The 24,617-nt window shown below is 37.1% G+C and overlaps 1 protein-coding gene across 6 annotated transcripts in view; it reads left to right on the forward strand.

Annotated features, from left to right (window-relative positions):
* Slc4a10 (solute carrier family 4 member 10) overlaps positions 1-24,617 on the forward strand; it is a 250,075-nt gene that overhangs the window by 67,424 nt on the left and 158,034 nt on the right. Inside the window, exon 1 of one of the 6 annotated variants that reach the window (XM_021226587.2) lies at positions 16,874-17,156. The exons of the other annotated variants lie outside the window; for them this stretch is intronic. Coding sequence (XP_021082246.1) covers positions 17,112-17,156 — 45 coding nt within the window. The 5' untranslated portion in view covers positions 16,874-17,111. Of the gene's footprint in view, positions 1-16,873; positions 17,157-24,617 lie in introns of those variants that run through there. 6 annotated transcript variants of the gene reach the window in all.

A 24,617-nucleotide genomic window follows, 5' to 3' on the forward strand; every position in this document is an offset into this window, starting at 1 on the left:
AAATGTACCACATTTTCTCTATCCACTCTTCAGTTGAGGGGCATCTAGGTTGCTTCCAGGATCTGGCTATTACAAATAATGTTGCTATGAACATAGTGGAACAGTCTAGACTCCCTTGTTGTATGAATGTGAATCTTTTGGATATGTGCCTAAGAGTGGAATTGCTGGCTCTTGTGGTAGACTGATTCCCATTTTCCTGAGGAATCTCCATACTGATTTCCAAAGTGGCTGTACGAGTTGGCACTCCCACCAGCAGTGGAGGAGTGTTTCTCTTTCACCACAACCTCTCCAGCATAAATTTACATGTTCTCTTTCTGCCTTTGAATAAAGGTTTGTCTGTCTTATTGATTTTCTTGAAGAACCACTCTTTGTTTAATTGATTCTTTGTATTGTTTTCTTTGTTTCTACTTTATTGGTTTCAGCCCTCAATTTGATTATTCCCTGGCATCTACTCCTCCTGGGTGAATTTGCTTCTTTTTGTTCTAGAGCTTTCATTTGTGCTGTTAATTCTCTAGTGTGACTATTCTCCAGTTTCTTCATGTGGGCACTTAGCACTGCTTTCAAAGTGTCCCATAATTTTGTGTATGTTGTGTCTTCATTTTCTTTGCATTCTAGGAAGTCTTTAACTTCTTCCTTGACACAGGAATGGTGCAAAGTACATTGTCCAATTTTCATGAGTTTATGGGGTTTCTGCAATTTGTGTTGTTGTCGAATTCTAACTTTAAACCATGGTGATCTGAGGACACAGGAGGTTATTCCAATTTTTTTGTATCCGTGGAGGTTTGCTATGTTGCCAAGTATGTGGTCGATTTTAGAGAAGGTTCCATGTGGTGCTGAGAAGATGGTACATTCTTTTGTGTTTGGATGAATGTTCTATAGATGTCTATTAATCCCAACTTGCATCATAACTTCTGTTAGTTCCTTTGTTTCTTTTTTAAATTTCTGTCAGGTGGTCCTGCCTTGTGAGAGTGGAGTGTTGAAGTCTCCCACTATAAATGTGTGGGTGCCTTTGTATTTGGTGCGTAGATGTTTAGAATTGAGACTTCATCTTGATGGACTTTTTTCTGTGATGAAAATGAAATGATCTTGTTCATCTCTTTTGATTAGTTTTAGTTTAAAATTAATATGTTAGATAGTAGGATAGCTTCACCAGCTTGCTTCTTAGGGCCATTCGATTGGAAAATCTTTTCCTAGCCCTTGACTCTGAGGTAATATCTGTGTTCGAAGGTGAGGTGTGTTTCTTGTATGCAGCTGATGGATGGATTCTGTCTTCATATCCATTCTGTTAGCCTGTGTCTTTTTATTGGTGAGATAAGACCATTAAGATTGAGGGATATTAATGACCATTGATTGTTGATTCTTGTTTGTTCTGGATTTGTTTTTGGTGGTGGTATTCCCCTATTTCTGGCTTTTGGTAAACTGCAATTATCTATTGCCTATGCTTTTCTGAGTGTGGTTGAATTCCTTGGGTTGGAATTTTCCTTCCAGTACTTTCTGTAGGGCTGAATTTGTAAATATGTATTGTGTAAGTCTGTTTTTTAAATGGAATATCTTGTGTTCTTGCTGGGTATAGTAGTCTGGGCTGGCATCCGTGTTCTCTTAGTGGTTGTAGAATATCTATCCAGAACCTTCTGGCTTTCAGGGTTTCCATGGAGAAGGTGGGTGCGATTCTGCCTTTATATGTTTCTTGGCCTTTTTCCTTCGCTGCTCCTAATATTCTTTCTTTATTCTGTATGTTTGGTGTTTTGATTATTATGTGGCAAGGGGACTTTCTTTTTTGGTCCAGTCTGTTTGGTATTACTTAAGCTTCTTGTACTTTCATAGGCATATCCTTCTTCAGGTTGGGAAGAACTTCTATGATTTTGTTGAGTATGTTTTCTGCACCGTTGAGCTGGGCTTCTTCGCCTTCTTTTATACCTATTATTCTTAGGTTTGGTCTTTTCACGATGTCCCATATTTCCTGGATATTTTGTGTTAAGGATTTGTTGGATTTAAGATTTTGTTTGGTTGATGAATCTATATCCTCCAGTTTATCTTTAGTGCCTGAGATTCTGTCTTCCATCTCTTGTATTCTGTTGGTTATGCTTGCATCTGTAGTTACTGATCATTTACCCAGCATTTCTATTGCCAGCATTCCCTCAGTTTGTGTTTTCTTTATTGTCTCTATTTCAGCTTTCAGATCTTGAACTGTTTGAATTGTTTCCTCCATCTGTTTGATTGTGTTTTTCTTGGCTTTCTTTAAGATATTTGTTGATTTCTTGTACTTTTTGGTTCGTTTTTTTTTTTTTTCTCTTCCATTTCTTTAAGGGATTTTTTCCATATCTTCTTTGAGGGATTTTATCATTTTCATGAAATTGTTTTTCAGGTCATTCTCCTCTGTTTCATCTGTGTTGGGATGTTCAGGTCTTTTATGGTGTAGAGTCCCTGGACTCTGGTGGTGTAATATAAGACTTTCTGTTGTTGGATGTGTTCTTCTGTAGTCTTCCCATCTCTTCTTCCAGTGGGTATAGGTGGGGTCTCTCCCTCTTCTGGTGGGTATGGGTTCAAGGGTCTAATCTCTCCTCACAGATGCATTCATTCCATGCATGCTCTCTTGCTCATTTGCACTACTGGAGGGGGTGGGAGGGAGGGAAGCAGGAATGGCTGCCTCCAGGTCCCTCTGCAGGATTTAGTGGCAGGTAGGGTCTGGTGACCTCTGCAGGCGAGGGGATGCTTGCTCACTCTACTGGAGGGTGAAGGGGGAAGGTGGGAATCGAGAACATGATTTTTTTTAAAAAGTCATTGTATCATTTATTACCTATGACCTGGTATCATAGCCACTTACGACAAATAAATAAAAATTTGGGGATATTGATAAAATATTTATACTTAGATATTGATCAGGAAAGATTACCACTAGGAAATTAATCAGATCCCATGAGATCCCTTAAATCTTGTGTGTACAACTCACGCTTGATCTATTATTTCTTTACAAGATGTCTTCTCGAAATGTACCTGAGTTGCCTAAGGTCAGACACAACAGTGTTAGTGCAGAAGCACCATAAAACTATCAGTCACATGCAGTTTAGAAACTGTGTCAGGTCTAAAAACTCCAGTATACTTTTGTTCCCATGTATACTTTATTATTTAATTAATTTATTTTGGTTGTACAAGCTCCTTTTTAAAAAGCAACCTATTAAAAGTATCAGGAAACATCTTAGTAAGATTGAGGCTTTACTAGAAAAACATGGGCACTTAAAATATTCTGTTAGAGTACAGTGGTCAGAATATAAATTTTATTTTAGTTATGTTCTGTGAAAAGAAGCACATTCACTGTGTTTATTTGTTTACTTTACTAACTTTAAAATAAGTTTTAAAAATTGAACCCATGTTTGGCTTTAAAATAATGGCCACTACTCAACAAATGTTTCAAAAATTGTCTTTGGAAGGAATCTTAATTTATTTCTACCTATTATTATTTTAGTTTAAAGTTACTTCTGAAATTAATTGATATCAAGACAGAGTATTTAAAACCACAATGTATCAACCCTGAATATTTTTTTTTTGTATTTTTGATTTTTGATCCTGAAGTCAAAGTCATTATGATCTTAGGTTAAATTTTAATAATCTATCTCTCTGTTCTTCTGGCTATACACAAAAAGATTAAATGTGAAAGTATAACTAAGTAAAAATATTTGTCTATGTGAATATGATATAGCTAATAATTTGTCCTCCAAGAAATAGCAGTATGATATTTGGAGCTCAGTAAAATGGAGACTGAATAAATATTATAACTTTAAAATGCAGAGAAATTGAGACCCCTAAGGTCAGTTCAATAGAGAAAAGATTGTTTTTCTATTTTCATTTTCACACTTCTGAAGTTTTCTGTCCTGTACCACAGAAGAAAGTGATCTTTTAGTTCATTTGCAGTAAGCATTTGTTTTTAATATTACTTACAAATAGAAGCTTAATGCTGCTGTTTCACTCATACCTCTTAATTTGTTCTTGTATACCCACTGCTGGTTGTTTGGAAACAGAAAGAGAGGAGTAGGTCTGGTTACTTTGAATTTCATATTCTTCATTCTGTGTGCCTAGTTTCATTTTTGCTTTTTGGGAGATGGTTTTATAACAAATCCTCCTGCCTTTGGCTTCAATCCAAAATCTCACTATTATCAACTGTTACTTGAGGTTTCTGAAAGGTTTCTACCTTCACATTTATACCTGTTTATTTCTAACATTATAGTATTTAATGGCTAACTGCTGTTGAATCAATAAGAGATATTGTATTTTAATACCTTCTGTTTTACGTTCAATCTTATAAATAACAATAAATCAACGTTTTTTGTACACTATTTTATATATTTCTTCTTCCTTAAAATAATTACCCAGTGAGTACTGGGTGAAAGGATAAAACATTTTTAACATTACTGGAGGGAATGTGAATTTTGGAGACTTGAGACAAAATTATCAAATTTCTCTCCAAAATTCTCTATTTGTGTTCTCCAATAGGAATATCTGCTGCTTAATTATTTTGTCAAATTGGATTATCATACATTATTTATGTGAAAAATAGATGCAGTAAGTTACTATAAATGTTTTAAAAGGGAAAGCAAAGATGGACTTACTTTAATGCAAGTAGCTAAGCAAAGTAGAATTACCATTATTAGTTGTCAATGAACAATGAAATTTCAGGATAAATCAACCTACAGATAAATTACAATGATAGTCTCTCCTTAGAGAGTGAACTCAGGATTGCCAAGCAAAACAATGTCCCTTTGAATCAATGTTACCAAGCAATAACAAAGTAGATTGATTGTAGCCCAGTGAAATGGAAGGTGCATGCTTGGTCTTTATTTTTCCTCTGTGACATTTATAGAATGAAATGACCTAGAAAGCGTGAGTCATTCGTTGAAACAGAAAGAAAACAGCCTTAGGAAACCTTTCAAATATCTGTCAGACAAACCTTCTGATAAGGAACAATGTAACAAGCTTCCAAAATACCATGCATATACACAATGTTTTTCTGTGTAAACTTATTTCACAAAGTACCATTCCAGTGCTGAGGAGAGAAAAGGAAAACGATTCAATTTCAAATTGTTCACTGTTAGAAAATGGTCATCGGGATAAATTTTTCCAATGGTCTTTACCACCACTGAAACACAGCCTTGTTCCAAGGCTTTTGGTGGCTGTCTGGAGAAACAACTAGTACCAAGGAGTGTGGGTGCTGGTTTTCTTGTCTTTAATACATACATACCTCTGAAAAAGTTTAACACACGAGTTAAGGATTTTAAGAAACTAGTAACAATAAGCAATATATAATTATAGTAAATACTATCATAAATGTTATAGAAAGATGATCTCTATTTCTGAAATTTTTTATTAATAGTTTTTGGATCAACCATGGTTGAAACATGAGAAGTGAAACCACAGATAAGAAAGAAATATTATCATTTAAGTTACACTGGTAAAGTGTCACGTTGCTTGTGCTTATTGAATGTGGACTGAGAACAGGGATGGGTCCCGTGTTTATACCTTACCCTGAGATTCTTTGTTTGGGACAGGCTGGTCATTATAATAAGGAGGAAGGAATATAACAAACATCTAACGGTATTTAAAAAATTTTTAAATCTAACTAAATTTTTTAAGTGGTAGCACTGCATGCTTGAGAACAGCCCCTAAGGAAGCCATTTCTACAGATGTTACTTCTAACTATGCATGCTATAAAATGCCTGTGGTGGCTAGAAGTTCATCTCTGGAAGGAAAGCTCTCTGCCCAACTCTCAATCAGGAACTCCTCCTGCCTGTTTCAGCAGGACAGCCCCTGTCATTTCCAATGGATGTTGCATGCCCCTGGTCTGACTGTATATCTATTGCTGCCTGTCACTTACTCTTTCACTTTTGCTTTGCGACATTCTCAATACACTCATCACTTAAAACAGCGTGACTATCAAAGATCATTCTCCAGACAGCCCAGTTGCACTAAAACTGTGTTTAAGGTACTAGTTATGGGGAACTGAAACATATTTGCCCTTTATTAATTCCGATACAGGTAGGGTCAAAGATAATAAGTAAATATGATTTTAAAGAAGAAACTGAATGACAAAAGTAAAATTACTTAAAGACCCACGCTTTATTTATCAAAAATAAAACAAAACCTCACAATCCCATAGTCAAAAGCAAACGTTACAGAGGCAAATTGATGAATTAAAATCCCAGTTTGAACCTGCGATGTGCATGTATTCTCTGTGCCTTAGTTTCTTCTTATATAAAAATAACCTTAGTAGGGTTGCTGAAAAAATTAAATGTAATTATTGCAAGTGAAATGAGTAAATCTGTGCCTGGCACAGAGTAACTGCTGTTAAATGCATCATTCACAGACAAACTGGCTTGTCAGAGTGTCAAACAGAAAAAGTCAACTATATATACAATTGAGGAGATTTTAAGATCTGAGCATTACAACGTCAACATTCCAACCTAGTGGAATGTAGTATGTTTAAGGTAAAATTCAGGTTTGTTTCACAACTGTTAGACTATAATAACCTTCAAAGTTAGAGAAATATTAAATACATATTTGATTCACCAATTAGTACACTGAACAAGAGGCATAATCCTTTTATATCAGTTTTTTTTCATTTTTTTTACCTATGTGTAATACTGTTATCTACCTCAGGAGGCTACTTTGAAAGTTAAATCAAATATGCACAAATTACATTGTACACAGTCAGAAGAGAATTTCATATATAAGCAGAAGAAATGATACTATTCTTAGCATCAATGTCAAGAAAAAATCAGTATATCACTGAAACTATTAAGTTGAAGGTAGGGGAGCAATCACACAGCGGGAGGTGACCAGGTTCTTCCCTTTACAACAGCAGTGGTCCTGCCTTTGATCTTAGTCATCTCCACACTGGCAGCAGCTACCTCACAATTCTCACAGAGGAATGATGGGGTAAATACAGTCACTGTCTAAATATCCCCCACCTGGTTACCAAGTCACGTAATGTTTTTAAAACAGGGCTTTGTCTTCAACCTATCTAAAATCACTATCACATTTCCTGGTCAAAAACTCCTGGTGAATGCCCTGCCCTATTGGATGACCCCTGAGTCTGGTTTTCATTAAATTTGCCATTCCTTTGAACTAGTGAACTTATGCTTAACATGTACCTAATACAAACTCTTCATAAATAAACTTCTGTATTTTAAGTTTTGTCCATGTTGTTACACTTACCATGACACAGCTTTATTAACATTTTGCATAATCTCAAGATTTGTGAACTATAATCCCTTATCAGTAAAATGGAACCAATAACAGAACCTGTGGAACGTCCCTTGAGAATTAGATGAATTAAACTAATGAAATACCAATATGACAGCAAGCTAGAAATACTTCCAAAATGCTGTTTACTAGTTTTGAGGTTAAAATACATGCCTTTCTTTCTCCAGTATCACCACCATAGGCCAAAGCCTATCAATCCCATCAAAGCTCAGTGAATCTACACCTTCCATGAAATAGTCCATGATCTAATGTTTATGTACTTTCTTCCCTTTCCTAACCTTTCAGGCCTCAATTTTTTTCTCTTTTAATTTTTTTATTTAATTTAAATTAGAAACAAGTTTACTTCACATGTCAATCCCAGCTCCCTCTCCCTCCCCTCCTCCAATCACCACTCCACTCTCCAAGGAGGGTGAGGCCCTTCATGGGGAAAATCTCAAAAGTCTATCATACAGTTTGGGGCAGGGCCTAGGCCCTCCCCCATGTATCCAGGCAGAAACAGCATCCCTCCACGTGGAATGGGCTCCCAAAGTCCATCTGGATGACAGGGATAAGTGCTGATATATTGCCTGAGGCCCCAAAGGATGCTGAGGCCTCCTCACTAACACCCATGTTTAGGGGGTCTGGATCAGTCCCATGCTGGCCTGGGGTCTATGAGTTCCCCCTTGTTCAGGTCAGCTGTTTCTGTGGGTTAACCCCTTTGCTCATCATTCCTTTCTCTCTGCAGCTGGGTTCCAGGAGTTCAGTTCAGTGTTTAGCTGTGGGTGTCTGTCTCTGCTTCCATCAGTCACTGGATGAAGGTTCTAGGATGGCATATAAGGTAGTCATCAATCTTATCATCAGGTAGGAGCTATTAATGTAGTCTCTCTGCTATTACTTAGTTTTCCAGTTGGTGTTATCCTTGCAGATGTCTGGAAATCTCACTAGTGTCAGATCTCTCCTTAAAGCTATAATGACTCCAAATATTATGATATCTCTCATCCTGCTCTCCTCTATTCTTACCCAACTCAACCTTCCTGCTCTCCCATGTCTTCTTTTCTCCTCCTCTTCTCCCCCTCTCTTTTTCCTGGTTCCCTCTCCCCTCCCCCCATGTTTCCAATCTGCTCAGGAGGTCTTGCCTCATTCCACTTCTCTGGGGTATCATGCATATCTCTTGGGAACCTCCCTGTTTCCCAGACTCACTGGCCCTGGGATTGTAGGATGACACTCCCCTGATTCATGTCTAAAATCCATATATGAGTGAGTACATACCATGTTTGTATTTTTGTGACTGGGTTACCTCACTCAGGATGGTTTCTTCTAGTGTCATCCATTTGCTGGCAAATTTCAAGATTCCATTTTTTTTCTGCTGAGTAGTACTCCATTGTGTAAATGTACCACATTTTCTCTATCCACTCTTCAGTTGTGGGGCATCTAGGTTGCTTCCAGGATCGAGCTATTACAAATAATGCTGCTATGAACATAGTGTAACAGACATCCTCGTTGTATGAATGGGCATCTTTTGGGTATATGCCTGAGTGGAATTGCTGGATTTTGTGGTAGAGTGATTCCTATTTTCCTGAGGAATCTCCAAACTGTTTTCCAAAGTGGCTATACAAGTTTGCACTCCCACCAGCAATGGAGGAGTATTCCCCTTTCTCTACATCCTCTCCAGCATAAGCTGTCATTGTTTTTGATTTTAGGGCACAGGCCCTTTATATGAACTGGTATCTCTGCTCTAGTCCACCTGACTCGTCAGAAGCAGTTATTATTTACTGCAATAATTATCATTTTCATATGAATGGTCAGTGTCTTCACATTGGGTCCTTTTTCCAGACATTTTTGTTGAGTACTACAATTTTTTTTGTGTGACCTGTGGTTTCAAAAGCAACTGTAGTCCATGCACAATAGAATGTTAAGGTAGCTCCACATCTGTTCAGCTTGTAAGAATCACTTTGGACCAAACCATGATGAGGAGGAAAAACTCTATTTTGTACTATGGTTTTCATCTGTCACCAAAGCTAGCTTGAGAGCTAACCTGTCAAAAATAGTCTATATTAGCATTAGCCCAATATGAATGAAAAATGAAAACCTTGATCATATACACAGTAAATGATAGAGAAGACTCATAAGATTGATTTTGACTAAAAGTAGGTCTTATCATTTATCATGAAACTAGAGCAGAAACGTAACTGAAGTATTAGAAAGCCCTAAACTTAAGGAATACTTTTGAATGGAAAGAGAAGTATATGAGAAACAAAGGTATCTGTTCAACTGGTATCAGAAATTATTTTCTATTTTTATGAGAAATAATGAAATCTGTAACTTTTATATTTATAAAGTGAATAATAATATTGGGAGACCACATTTCACAGTATGTTGTTTGTTTTTTCAGTGTACACCTTACATAGCTGAGATTTTACTCCATAAATAAACATACTTTTTCACGGAATATTTTATATTAATCAGCTTTTTAACACCATGACATGGGCCAAACCAGTTCAAAGGAAAAAGATTTGTTTTGTAGGTGCATTTAGTCCCTGCCCACTTGGCTCCATAGATTTTGGCACGTGGTGACTGAGAGCATCAGAGCTCGAGGGCATGGAAAGGAAAGCTGTTTGTCTCTGGATGGCTGGGAAGCCCAGAGAGAAAGGATGGTGCAGAGAACAAGATAGAGTCTCTAAAGCAACCACCTGGTGGCCACTAGGCTCTTTCCCTTAGGTTTCCATACCTCCTTCACGTTGGCCTATCAAATTACCAACCCAGTTATTGATGACTTCAGGGCTCTTGTGGTCCAATGACTCACCCACAGCTCTGCCTGTGAGCATTCCTGTCAGCAGACCAAGACTTCCTGTACTTGGGAGTCTGAAGAGCATTTCATATTTAAACTATAATGGCACACTTTATTATCTCTGATATAGTATTGTTTTATTTCATCTGTTGATTCATTTAAATTTATTGTGTGTATGTATGTATGTATGTATGTATGTATGTATATATGTATGTATGTAGGTATGTATGTGTGCCTGTGTGCATGTGTATGAGTGAGCATACCATGGTATGGTTGTGGAGGTCAGATGTCAACTTTTGGCATAACATTTCTTCTTCCTACATGGTGTGACTTCTGAGGTCTCCATGCTTTTGTACAAAATACTTTACCTTCTGAGCCGTCTCAATGGCTCTACAAGATTTCTATTTCTAGTGTCCAGCTGTTGCATGGCATTACACTTTGGGCATACTTCAATTTAATTATTTTTAAAAAGACTTTTCCTGTTTCCTTTCCCCAAATAAGGTAGTGCTGAACTTGCATAAACCCTAATCTGCAATCTTTGCTTTGATTTTCTTTTCGCTGTGATGGATACTTGAGAAAAATAAGTGAAGGGTTGATTATTTTATTTATTTATATTTTAAAATTAGCACCCAAAGTAGTGGGTTTTATTATGATACGTAAATACCCACATGTCAGCAGATTTGTTTTTTGTTTGTGGCTTCTCCACTGTCCCGTCTTCCCACGTCCTGCTTGCTGGTTCTCCTTTCTCACACCGTCCATATAGTCTTCCTTTTTGCTTTCATGTCACAGGTAGGGAAGCAAATACTAGTTTTAGCTCCTCATTTCAAAGATGTCAGCCTCTATTGGCTACTGGCTAACTCCATGGCCTGGATCTGAAGCAATGCAGCAGGAATAGCATGGTGCTTAGCTGTTGGTGTCTGCCTCTGCTTCCATCAGCTACTGGATGAAGGCTCTCGGATGGCATATAAGGTAGTCATCAATCTCATTATCAGAGAAAGGCATTTAAAGTAGTCTCTCCACTATTGCCTAGTTTGCTAGTTGGTGTCATCTTTGTAGATCTCTGGAAATCTCATTAGTGCCAGAACTCCCTTTTTTATGATCTCTTTCATCCTGCTCCTCTATTCTTCCACAGACTCAACCTTCCTGCTACCCCATATCCTCCTCTCCTCTCCTCTTCTCTCCCTCTTTTTTTCCCAGCTCCCTCTCCCTCACCCCCATGCTCCCAATCTGCTTAGGAGATTTTGCCCCTGGAACCTAGTGGCAGAGAGGGAGGAGTTATGAGCAAAAGGATCAAGACCGGGCTAGTGAAATCTACAGAGACAGCTGACCTGAACAAGGGGGAGCTCTTGGACCCCAGACTGATGGCTGAGAGGCCATCATGGGACTGTTCCAGACCCCCTGAATGTGGGTGTCAGTGAGGAGGCCTGGGCAATCTCTGGGGCCTTGGGTAGTAGATCAGTATTTATCCCTGGCACACAAATCAAATTTGGGAGCCCATTCCACATGGAGGGATGCTGTCTCAGTCTGGACACATGGGGGAGGGTCTAGGCCCTGTCCTGGATGAAATAATAGACTCAGGAGATTGGCCATGGAGGGCCTCACCCTCCCTGAGGAGCAGAGTGCATGCAGATTTGGTGGGGGGCTGGGAGGGTTGTTAGGAGTGTGGGGAGTTGGGGGAGAGGAGAGGAAGAGTGAGCTGGGATTGACATGTGAAGCAAGCTTGTTTCTAATTTAGATAAAAAAATGAAGTAAAAAAAAAAAGAAATATCATGGTGCCTAAAACCTGTGTGTCAGGAGCTGCTAATATCATAACTGTCAAGAGGCAAAAGGACAGATGGGAAGGATCTGTGAGTTTATACCCATTAAAGAAACCTCTAGTGAGCTACTTCCTTTAAGCAGCCTCCACCTCCTGATAGTTCATCGGTGAACTTGACACCTTCACCTATAATCACAATCACATCCAAATAGTGACACCCCGTTGCTGCCAAACCCTTGATGTATGATTTTTTGGGCAGAGGACAATGCTTCAAATCCAAACTATAATACCTTCAGACAAAATGTCCAAATCAGAACTTAGGCAAGACTGAACATTTTAAGGAAACTTCGTATTTTTTGCCATCTTACAATGACAGAGGGGATTAATATGTACTTTTAAAATCATTAGTATATTGGGTTAGTTAAATGGTTTAGTGAGTAGGTACCTGATGCTACAAGCTTGAAGACTTGGGTTCTTCCTTTGAGATCCACTTGATGGAAGGCGATAAGCCACTCTTGCAAGTTATATTCTGACTTCTGTGTAGGTCATAAAATGTGTATATGCACATGCACGCACACAATAAGCAACACATGTGTATGAAATGTAAAAAATGTAAATAAAATAAAATACCAAGGCAATGACTTTATATTTAGAGAAACTTTGAAACTAAACATGCAGGTTTCTGATTTCTGGCCCTGACTCAATTTCTCTACATTTTAGTTACCTCATATGTAAAATGAGAGGTTGGGATCCCTGGTAACAGAAATAAAATCACAAAGTGTGGTAGTTGTCCACTATTTGCTCTTGTAAGGTTGCTCAACTTTTAGTATTTGGTATGTTCCACACTTGTCAGATCAATAAATCAGTGTTACCTTCAAATTGGGCTCCTTACTTTATTAGAGTCTGGATGTTTATTACCTCTCTCAAGTTCATCTACTGAGAACCCAGCCACCAGTATGATGATAACTCACCAATATGATGGTTATCCCTTCTAGAATTGCATCTTTTCCCTTGTGGAAAAAAATCCCAGAAAGTTACCATGCTTGCCATGTGAATTTTAGTGAAGAAAACCTTCACCAGGTATTGAAACTAGTGACCACTTGATCTTGGGTTTCTTCTGTGTACACACCACTCATTCTAATTTGTGGTAGCAGAACTAAGGAACCAAGTCAACTCTTTTGCTTTTCTCTTCTGCAACGTTTTGTCTACTCTTCATTCCTTTCATGAAATATTAGTCAGGAAACGAATATAGATAGTCTGCGTTTCTATGAAAATTATACTGCAATAATAATGCTACGGGTATGAATAAATAATTTTAACAGCACTATAGTGACATAAAGTATATTTCATTTTTAGTGAGTGGGGATTTAGCTCAGTGGTAGAGCACTTGCCTTGCAAGCACAAGGCCCTGGGTTCAGTCCTCAGCTCTGAAAAAAGGACAAAATAACAATGACACATTTCATTTTAATATTTATTTATTTATGTGTGTGTGCATATGTGCACATGTGTAGTATACCCATGAGGCCAAAGAGGGCACTGGCTCCTTAAAGGCTGGAGCTGCTTAATGGTGCTGAGGACTGAACGCAAGTCCTCTACACGTACAGTGATGATCTTAATCACCGACCTATATCTCAAGCCCACACATTTCTTATAGTTTAACTGATCAGTCATGTTAAATTACAACAAAATGGACAGCAAATAAATGATGTTGGTTTTAAAATGTTTTATCATTAGATAGCAGATTAAGAGGTATGTCTCCAGGTTTTAATATTATTGCAAGAATCAAGTATGATGGCAGGAAATCCCTGAGGAAAATTTAATAATAGCTATTAATTTTTCTTCAAGAGAAAGATAAAAGTTCATAATTGTGTTCATTTTCTATTTATTCATTTAATAACTTTATTCTATTTACATATTATAGAGAGGACACAGGAATTTAAATCAAATATCCCTCCTAAAGACTTTAAGTTAATTTCTTTGTGGCTTCTATTAGGTTTCTTTTCTTTTAATTTATTCTTTGCTCATACAATAAATATATCCCAACCACAGCCTTCCCTCCCTCCACTGTTTCCATGTCCCCCCACAGACTTCCACTCTCTCACAATCCATTGCTCCTCCATTTTAATTCAGAAAACAGCAGGCCTCCTAGGGATATCAGCTGAGCATAGCATAACAAGATGCAGTAAGACTAGGAACAAACCCTCATATCAAGGCTGGACAAGGCAATCCAATAGGAGGAATAAGGTCCCACAAGTAGGCAAAAGGGTCAGAGATACCTCCATTTTCACTGTTATGAATCCAACAAAAGCCCCAAGCTAAACAATCACAGCATGTATGTAGAGGGACTAGTGCACACCCATGCTGGCTCCTTGAGTGTTGCGTCAGTCTCTCTGAGTCCCTATGAACCCTGCTTAGTGGACTCGATGGGCTGTGTTCTTGTGGTGTCCTCCACCCCCTGGCTCTTACATTCCTAACTGCCCCTCTTTTGTGGATTTCCCTAAGCTCTGTCTAATTAATGTTTGGCTCTTGGTCTCTATACAATGTATTTTGATCACATTTACCTTCATTCTTCCAACACCTCCTCTAAGATTCACCCTCTTCCTTACCTACTCTTTAAAAAATCAAGTCCAATTTGTATTGCCCACATACTCTTGGATGTGCCAATTAATATATTATATGTTTCATATATGAATAATATATATGAAACATATAAACAAAAGTAACAAACCCCAAAGGATGTGATGAAAGTATATTGATTATAAAAGGAGATATACAATAACGTAGGCGATTTGGAATATGCTTGACATTGCCCTTCCCCTCATTTCTTATATCACTTTTTCAATTCTATTTCTATTCACTAAGTCATGCATCTAGATAGAACCTTTTATCTCCATGTCTATTGCCTCTTTGTTTAGGCCATTGTCATGTAATGATAAAGTAACTAGCATCCTACTAACTTTTCTGTCTTCTTCCAGTTTTATTTCACTCAATTGTTTGCCTGTAGTGAGGCTGGGATAATCTAAAACTACAAGACTGGTTATATTGGTGGATTTCATTAACTAAGCCCCAAATTCAGACTTTTTCTCGGGCTCCCAAAGCTTCTCATGATGGGTCCTTGACTTTGCACTTTAAAGTCTAAACCGTGGTGTATTTGTTACTTCTCAAATGCAACTTTTCAGAATCATCTAGCCTTTAATAGTACTCATTGGGGAGACCTATGATCCCAAGATTAGGAAGAATGACCCGCCATTGCTCCATATCTCTCTCTATTTCTGCTATCAAAACAAAGGAAGCCTATGTAGCATCTTCATTTGTCTTACTTAACTATCTCCATTTCTCTGAAGTCAATTCTTTGTGGTATTCAAGGTCTCAGCAATTCTTTCTACATGTTAGGAATGAACGTAAAAGGGAGATGGTGCGGTGTAAGAAGGCTTTATTGAGAAGATAAACCTCAACAGAGAATACCATTGGCTTATGAGGATAAGTACTTCCCAAGTGAACAACGCACGTGTCCCTGTGTTTTTTTCCCTCAGGTGTAACAGACAGTCAAAATTTCAAGTCCATGTCTAAATGTGTACATCTGAAAGCAGTGACTTCCTAAAAGAAAGGTGTGCATTAGGCCACTAAGAAGCCAAATTTTGTCCTATTTGGGGGGTGAGTGGGAAAGTGAGTTAAGAACCTTCAATCAATCCATAATAATAATAGAAAAAAACCTACCCCTCTACCCCTCCTAGTTCCTCCTCCTTCCTCTCCCATTCAGATCCACACCTTATATGTCTCATTAGAAAACAGATTTTTAAAAAATATTATTCATTTTATATACCAACTACAGTTCCCCCACCTTCCTCTCCTCCTGCTCCACCCCACCTTCCCTATCCCCATCCTCCATCCACCCCCCAGAAAGGACAAGGCCTCCTATGAGGAGTCAACTAAGCCTGGCACATCAAATTGAGGCAGGACCAAGCCCCTTCCCCCTACATCAAGGCTGGCCAAGGTATCCCAACATAGGCAATGGGCTCTAAAAAGCCAGCTCATGCTCTAGGGATAAATCCTGATCCCACTGCTAGGGACACCACAAACAGATCAAGCCATACAAATGTCACTCACATGCAGAGTTTTCCTCTTCTGCTTCTGAAATGACAAAATTATTAAGACTCATTGTTTGTATGATTATATGTATATATTATGGACTATATCCCATCAAATGTGAGTGGGATAAGGATAATTTAGCAAGTAATTATGTCTCCTATTATCGAAGGCCTTGTGTATCACATTAGTTATTATGGAATTTCAGTAGTTCACAGGCATATAAATACTTAATTTGATTTCTGGTGTAGTCTATGTTTTTTTTTTAACCCACAAATGCTATTTAATCACATAGTGAAGACAAAGAACTCTTTATTTCCAGACTTTTTTTTGCCAGTTGTAAGGTTTTCTAAGCTGGTGTGCATGGGGAACAGGTGCCTTCCTAGTGCTTGAGGAGTAGGTACCATGATATTTTGTGCTGCTTCTGCAAAACCTTTCACATAGGCTTCTCTGCTGAACAACCCATCCAGTCTTAGGACTTGTGATCGATCATGTAGTAACTTTCACATCTTTAACTCTTTATGAGAAGAATGGATGTTTTTAATTGGATTATGTGGTTCTGAAGAATAAATAATAAAGATTCCTGGCATTAAACGTAAATAACATGCACACGTTTATATTGTTCACAGTTATCCATCCACTATCTCATGAATAGCAATTTTTCATTTTTAGGTCCTTCAAAATTTGGTGCTTTGGAAGGAAGTTTTCCTGAAAAGAGAGTACAAATTTACCTAATTACATCATTATACTATAGCTTAGTCCTATATGGAGAAACCTGCCTCATAGTTAAGATGATATTTTAATACGGTGTTTGCAACAGGCACATTGGATACTTAATTAAATAATGCATTCCTCGTTTTTAAAGTACTGATAAGAAATGAGGCTCTCTCTGGTTGTGAATCCACATAGCAGCAGAAGTGGGAACCTGGAGCTATGTCTGACCTGGGATGATGCAGAACTGCTCCAAGCAGTAAGCTGAGTGCTTTCAGATAGCATTAACAGCATCAGCCAACACTCCTGTGTCAGCATCTCTCAGCATGCAGTGTTGGGAACTGCACAGAGGAGACGATGAGCAGTGCATGAGAGCTGATATTTTGATGGTGGTTTAAATAGATTCTGATGGACAGCTCTGTCTGCTGTTTGGTTTCTTCACTAGCCTTGGAGATGCAGAGACGCAGAGATGGCCGAGCTTATTCTTTGTAAGACAGGAAATACTGTCTTTTAGGGGTTTCTAGAAATAGAAAGGTCATGCAGCCTGGAAGCTGTGAGCACTTACAATCTCTAAGTCATCAGGTATGATCTTGTGAATTGTGATGATACTATTAGTATGTAATGTTGCCCAGATCTTAGTAATTTTGAATATGTTAATCAACATAATTGCTTATTAACTCATTTTTTCATTTGGATATTTGCATAGGTAATGATTATAATAATGGGTAAAATATGAATTAAGAAGTGTTTGCATGTGTGTATGAGTTTGTTTTACTTTAGTCTGATTTTGCGATAGAGATGAGGAGTAACAGAGGATATACTCTGTTTGATTAGAAACAAGGTTTATGGCTCTTTAGAATTTTCTTTCTAGATTAGTCCTGATTACATTCAGGCTATGTATCTTACTTGAAATGATAAAAATAACATAAATGAATTAACCTGATAATAATATATCATAACCATCTGTCTATAAAAACTGATGCATTGGAAAATGGTTGTTACTCTGGGCTTTAATCACAGTATTCAGTGCTATTATCACTGTATTGAGGCACAAAGCAATGAGAGTTTGGTGAGCAGAAATTCATTTATCCAGGCTATAAGCTAATTCTTGTAATTTGTATTTTATTCTCTGGCATATTTTAAAGCATTTTAATCATTTTTCTTATCTGGCTCTTGGAGCTTTTAATTTGTATTTCTGCTAAGGCATTAACCACGTTTGAAAGCTGACTGTAAATTTGTTTTACATAAAGGAGGCTTGTGGCTTTTAAGTGCCTTCAAGATTCTTTGACCCAGAGAGATTCAGCAGTTGCTTACTTTCATTTTCAATTTACTCCATTAAACTTGTTAGCTATAAATTGCAGAAAATCCCTAGAAATTTGGATTTATATATTTGCTTTGTATTGAACCTCTCTCTTACTCTTCTCCCCCTCTCTTCTTCCCAGCTCCTACTCTGCGATTTGTTCATCTAGATCTATAACTATAACTATATATATATATATCCTCTCAAGTTAAAATTCATTAAGTTTAAGCTTTCCTCAGAATTGTAATCTCAACAGAATTATGTGCCTAATATTCAGATTTTAAAAACTGTATTTTATTGATTTTTAATGTTACACATTGCTTAGTCAGTTTTAGAGAACTATCAAATACGTTAAATTTGTTATCAAAAGAATATGAACGCTAAACTGTTTCTCAAGAGGACAGTGTTGACTTTGAAATTCTGTAGCATGACTATTATTTACTTAACCTCATCAGGTTGACAATGTAGTATTAAAAATGAATACATTGGAAAAACTTTGAAACTGAATAAATTCAGGTAGGGGCTGTTTTTCCTTTTTAATTAAAAACAGTTTGAAAGAATTCTTCCTACTGATATTGGATATAATTTATATGTTATTCTGGCTACTTAGCAGCTTACATCCTTATTAGTTGGGAAGAATGCCATATTCTTAAGCTTGATTAATTTTAGAATGATTTGGATATACCTTTTAGTTGCTACAAAACCTGTTTAATCTGTTAGAATTTATTTCCAGTATTTGCATGTATTAGTCACTAGGAGCACACTTTGTTTCTTGGCATGTCTTCAGGATTCCTCTAGGCCTTGGTTTCCACAGAATTTTGCTTTTTTTGCTGTATTTACGACCTTTCAGAAGAACCAAACCATAAAGTATTTGGTTATGTTCTTTTATTGACACTTAAATATCGTAAATTTTATTATATGAAAAATTTGCCTCAGAATTGCCATCCCTGTTACAAGTCAAGAAAATATCTGTTAATGTGTCAAAACTCTTTGCACTATAAAGTAAAATGCAGACATTTAATTGGAATGCAGCAGACATTTAAATGGAATGCCCTCCATTCTTCCTCTTCAGCAAGATGGTTTCGGACTCTGAACAGTGGAATTCCTTGTGAATCTTCCTAGGAACAAGAGCTCTATTTTTTACAAAGGTTACCTGTGTCTGCCTTATTGCAATGTCATTATACAGCATAAATATTTCTAAAGATAAGCTATTCATAAATAATTATGTGAATAATTCTTTAATAGAGGGAATATTATGAGAAAGCTGCTCGTTTGTAGGATATTGTATTTAGTATCCTGTGAAATACAGAAAAGAAAGGCATTTATTGTTTTCAAGGCACAAATGAGAAAATGCATACACGTTAATTCAGATATTTTGGATCGACTCTTAACACTTGTTTGTTGCAATTAATTTTAGCATAATGTTGAAGAAATCAAAGGTAGATTTGGAGTTAGATTAATAATTGTGCAGAGTACACTTTTATTATAAACTAGAAGATTGAGAATTCAAGGCCAGATTGAATTATATAGAAAGACCCTGTCCACCCCCAAAATGGTTGTAGATTTACAAGTCAACATGAACTTATTTTAGGAGTGAGTTCAGCCTAGTCCCTGGCAGGCAGCTGAGGCAGACACCCTGAGACTCATCTTTAAAATAGGGATGTGACTGCAGTACCAGGAGAGTGTGAATAATTTAGTAGGCATGTGTATTGTGGACGAGAGGTTTTACTCTTAGGGTTAAATATTTTAAATGAAGAGTAGAAAGTACGGGAGAGTCTAACTGTAACTAGATAGTCTGAGCTGTACTTGGAACAAAAAGTATCTGATTGTACACATCAAATTGAAATTTCTAAGAACTTTGAAATTTGGAGCCAGGCTCCCTGAATAGTGCATGCTTGCCCAGATTTCCTGTATAGCCAGAGTAGTTGGAAACTTGTTAGTCTTAGATCCAGCAGCTGGGATCATAATTGTCCATTGCCTCACCTGGCTGAAAAAGCCAAGATCTGATGAAAAGTGCTAGAGAGTGGTCACCCCAGGCTCTGAGGAAGGGAGTCGGAGGAGCTGTAATGGAAGCAGGTGTTAGCTTCTGGCTGATGGACAGTCAGCATTACTCTCTTCTGTTTTGTATCAACATGGCCTGCTGAAAATAGCAGAGAGGTGGGTAGAACAGATGCAAATCCCCTATTATCCAGGCCCAAACTGGGCATTTTGCCCAGTAGTGCCTCCAAAGTGCTTGGTATCTTGTATTAAAGCCTCCAATTAAAGAAATATAGGGCTGTCTTACAAATTGACTCTGTTTTGTAATAGCAGGGCTATTACATAGCCCTGTATCTGATACATAGAGGCTGTATGTAGTGTGGTTAAGTATTGAGTCAGCCATATTCTCTTGGTTCAAATTTGCTTATATTATTAATTATATGTATGATCTTTATTTGTAGCCAAAGGATAGTGATGGTACCTACCTCGAAGTATTGTGAATATTAAATGAGTTAATATACATAGAGTACTTGTAAAAGTTTGTGGGATGTAGTATGCAAATTATTAATATTCTTTCTAGTATTTGGCAAGTTGATTTTGTTATATTACTAGGATATATTCATTGCATACGATGATGGATTTCAATATATATTTTTAATGCATAGATATCATGGATGGAATTAGTTTAGATGCTTGTTAACAGATCAATTGATGAGTAAAATGTGGTGATGATTTACTCAACCATAAAGAACAAAATCAGGTCATTTGAAAGAAAATGGATGGAGTGAGAGATAATCATGTTTTGTGAAATAAGCCAGAGTTGGGGGATAGATGTTGAATTTCTCTTTTATGAATCTGTTTGAATTTATATGTGTATATCTAGATGTGGAAGATGTTGAGTGGCCTAGAAAGAAGGGATGTGCAGTAAAAGGCAGGAGGTAGAAAGAATATGATATACTTGAATAATAGCTCCTACTTCAGCTTTAGCTTATTGGAGTAAATTGGACCACCAGAGGAAAGGTTTCTTAGAATCCTAGAGCATAGAGTCTTGAACATTACATTATGATTTTCAAATTAAGAACATATTATTTTCTTCTGATCTACTCATTCCTGAGGAAAAATAAAGAACAGAAGAGCAGCTCTTGTATTTTTTAAGTTGTTTTAAGAACTCTAGCTCTTTTGAGACTTTGAGAATGAAAATTAAATTCCTGAGTAGATTTAGTAGTTAGTTGACACAGTAGGGGGTAGAAGCAAAATGAAGGATTTTAATAAAATTCCCTATCAAAATTGCATATGAGAGCATTACTCAGTCTCCCCACAAGCACTCAGAAGTCCCAGATTTCATATCCTAAGAGACCGCCTGCTTGTCCCCAATGTGACTCTGTGTTATTCGTAGGTAATCTGATTTAGCCGTGGCTTTGCATTTGACATTTCCTAACCAAGGACAATCTATTGGGATCATTTAATACAGTGAATACTCATGTCACCGTGGTAAATATTTGGACAAAAAGAACTTTGTTGTAGAGAAATTTGATACAGTAATTTCTGTTCTAATCATGGGAGCCAGTGGCTACTTTAGCTTAGCTTTTTGTACATTTAGTAATGATAAAGTAATCCATCACTGGTAATATAGTAATATCTCCTCTAAGCTAATCTCATACATCAGAAGCTTGCAGGTTGCCCAAGAATAACAGAGAAGATAAATAAAACCACTGATCAGATTCCTTTGTGATGACAGCTGGGATGTGACTTTGGTATTAGACCTAAGAAAATGTCATCTTTATTGAAAAGTCAAAATCTAATACTATTTTAAAATATAGCTTCTATACCAACTATGTCAGAAGTAAAATTTTGTGGGGTTGGGAAGATGATTCATTTGGTGAACTGCTTGCCTTGCTGTCGTGAGAATCCAAATTTGAAAAGATGAAGTATGCTTGCAATCTTAATAAAAAGAAACCAGGAACAGGTGAGCCTTTAACTTTAGTTTTAGAAAAATTGAAAACATATAATCAAAACTCCTGTTTTTCCATAGTCATTGTGAGTGGTTCTTAATCTTTGTGATTTAATATTGTTTGGCAAAGAGACAAGGTAAGGGCTATACATGGTAGAGGTCTAGCATGGTTTTCAATACTTCTTTCAGGATCATAGACATTTCTGGAAGAAATGTTGTGTTTTGAGTTGCTATGAAGCTTTCAAATACCAGTTTCTTTCTTAAGAAGCAGGTAAAAGACATTAGAGATATAGGACCCCTTTACCTCAAACCTTTGAAAACAATATGGGGACACCGGTAAGAAAACAGGATTAAAAACTGGATATTTCGTCAGACTCATGATTTAAAAAGTGAGAGAGGATCCAGTGAAGTATAATTGCAAATTACACTGCATATACTTATGTATTCAATCTACCCATCCTTTATACTCAACTTATTTTAGCGTTTGCATGAATATACTGAGAACTCTGGACATTGTAGAGGAAGGCAGTGTAAGCTCAGTAACTAACTGCTGAGCTTCTCGTCCAGGACCTCCTTGTTTAATTTTCATATTTTTCACCATACTGACTTTTTGTTTTTGTCTTAGAAAGTTGTTTAACCCCCTTTTCATCAGTAAGACCCCTTGTTAAATTGAGATACTACTATGGAGACCTCGACACATGGTGTTGAGAGTTAAATGACTTTCTTTTTGAAATACTGATAAAACTGACTAAGACCCTCAATAAGGTGCCTAGATTAATTAGTATTCATTTCGATCTTATTCCTACTAAATTTAGTATGGTTGTGATATGTATTTATTGAAAGTAAATTTAAATCTTCTCTAAATTCTGTTTTATGTGTAGCATGATACATAGGAAATTAAATAGTTTATCAGAGATTAAAATTGTCAGAAACCAGGAAACCTAGCTCTAGAGATACTGTTGTCAGCTACTGTTGCAGGTTACATACCAGTGATTCACAACATGTGGGCCAAGACCCCTTTAGGGATTGAATGACCTTTTCATAAGGGTTTCTTAAGATCGTTGGAAAACACAGATCTTTACATTATCATTCATAACAGTGGCAAAATTACAGTTACTAAGTAGCAATGAAACTGATTGAATAGTTGGAGGTCACCAGAGCATAAGAAACTATTCAAGCATTAGGAAGGTTGAGAACCACTGTTACATACATACAAATGAACAGAGTTCCATTGACCAAGTATTTGCAATTTCATGGAAGACTCCCTGGAGGAGGTGTGACAGTGCATTAGCTTCCATTACATTCCTTGTTTCTGAGTTCCTTTTCACTAGGAATAATACACGTAGATGGCCAGGGCTGGCACATGTCTTTAATCCCAGAACTCTGGAGGTAGACACAGTTGGGTCTCTGAGTTTGAGGCCAGTCTCATCTATAGAGTGAGCTTCAGAACTGTTAGAGGTACACAGAGAAACCCTATCTCAAAAAACCGCCTAAAAATGAATAAGAAGAAGAAAAAGAAGGAAAGAAAGAGAGAGAGGAAGGGAGAAAGAGAGGAAGAGAGGGAGGGGGAGGGAGGGAGATAGGAAGGAGGGAAGGAAGGAAGGGAAGGAGAGAGATAAAACATGTAAATTCACCAGCTCTGGTACTGCAGTAACTGTTCTGTAAACTGTGGTTGCTGCTTGCAGTTATAGTCTTTCTGTTTGATATTACCTAATTAGGGCAACCTATTGTTTGAAAATCACAAACCAAACCTCACCACATGTGGCTGAGTGTCCCTGGGAAAGCTTCTTAGCCCTATATCTCAGAGTACTCTTCTGTTCAGGAGTGTAAGAAGATAGTATATGATGATCTGTATTACATAGCAATGTGCATGGAGGATTGTGAGCCTTACATTGATTGATAGGTATTATGATTGCAGTTGTATCCCACAGTGAGAAGAGTCAAAGAACTAAGAAACCTAGGATGTAGAGGCAGAATCCTTCAGTGGTTTGATTTAGGTAGCAGTCAGAAAACCAGTCCTTAGTTCTAGTTCTGACGCTGGCTTTGTGTATTTTAACCCCACATCAGTTACAGTAAAATTGTTAGTGTTCATGAGGTTTTCATCTACCAGGTGTAATCATTTGTGATACATAAGAAAATTACCTGTCAAAGTAAAAGTAGCTTGGATTTGTCTACCATGAAGTCACTGACACCTCTATAAGCCATGCTGTCTTTCTGGAATTTTGTTATTCATTCTGAATATCTTGTTTGTCCTATAATACTTAGTTTTATTATAAATTAATGGAGTTATTATTTATTTATACATCATTTATATTGCTCATTCGGCTTCCAATATAATACATATACATATTTGCCATTTAAAAATACACACCTGCATGTCTTCTCCCTTCAAATGTTAAATCTTTGATGGTAATTATGTCTTTTAATTCAGTGGTTTCTGACACATGTTAAGTGACTAGTAATAAGTAAGTAAATGCATTATGATTTATTAATTATAGAACTCTAAAAATACATTAAGATAAACAAAAGAAAAACTTTCCAAGGTTAATGAAATGTTGTTTATGACCTGGAGATTAGAGAAATATGTCAACAATTATAGTGAATAATAATAGTAGCAGATAAACACTGAACTGAACTCTTGGAATCCAGTGACAGAAAGGGAGAACTGATAAGCAAAGGAGTTAAGACTGGGCTGGTTTAAGCTACAGAAACAGTTGACCTGAACAAGGGGGAGCTCTTTGGAGTTGGAGGAGTCATTTGATGGTGAACCAAATTCTCCTTCAGGAGACAATAGATTTTAGAAAGTGATTTCAGT

The sequence above is a fragment of the Mesocricetus auratus genome, unplaced genomic scaffold, assembly GCF_017639785.1.
Source record: "Mesocricetus auratus isolate SY011 unplaced genomic scaffold, BCM_Maur_2.0 Super-Scaffold_100004, whole genome shotgun sequence".
NCBI lineage: Eukaryota > Metazoa > Chordata > Mammalia > Rodentia > Cricetidae > Mesocricetus > Mesocricetus auratus.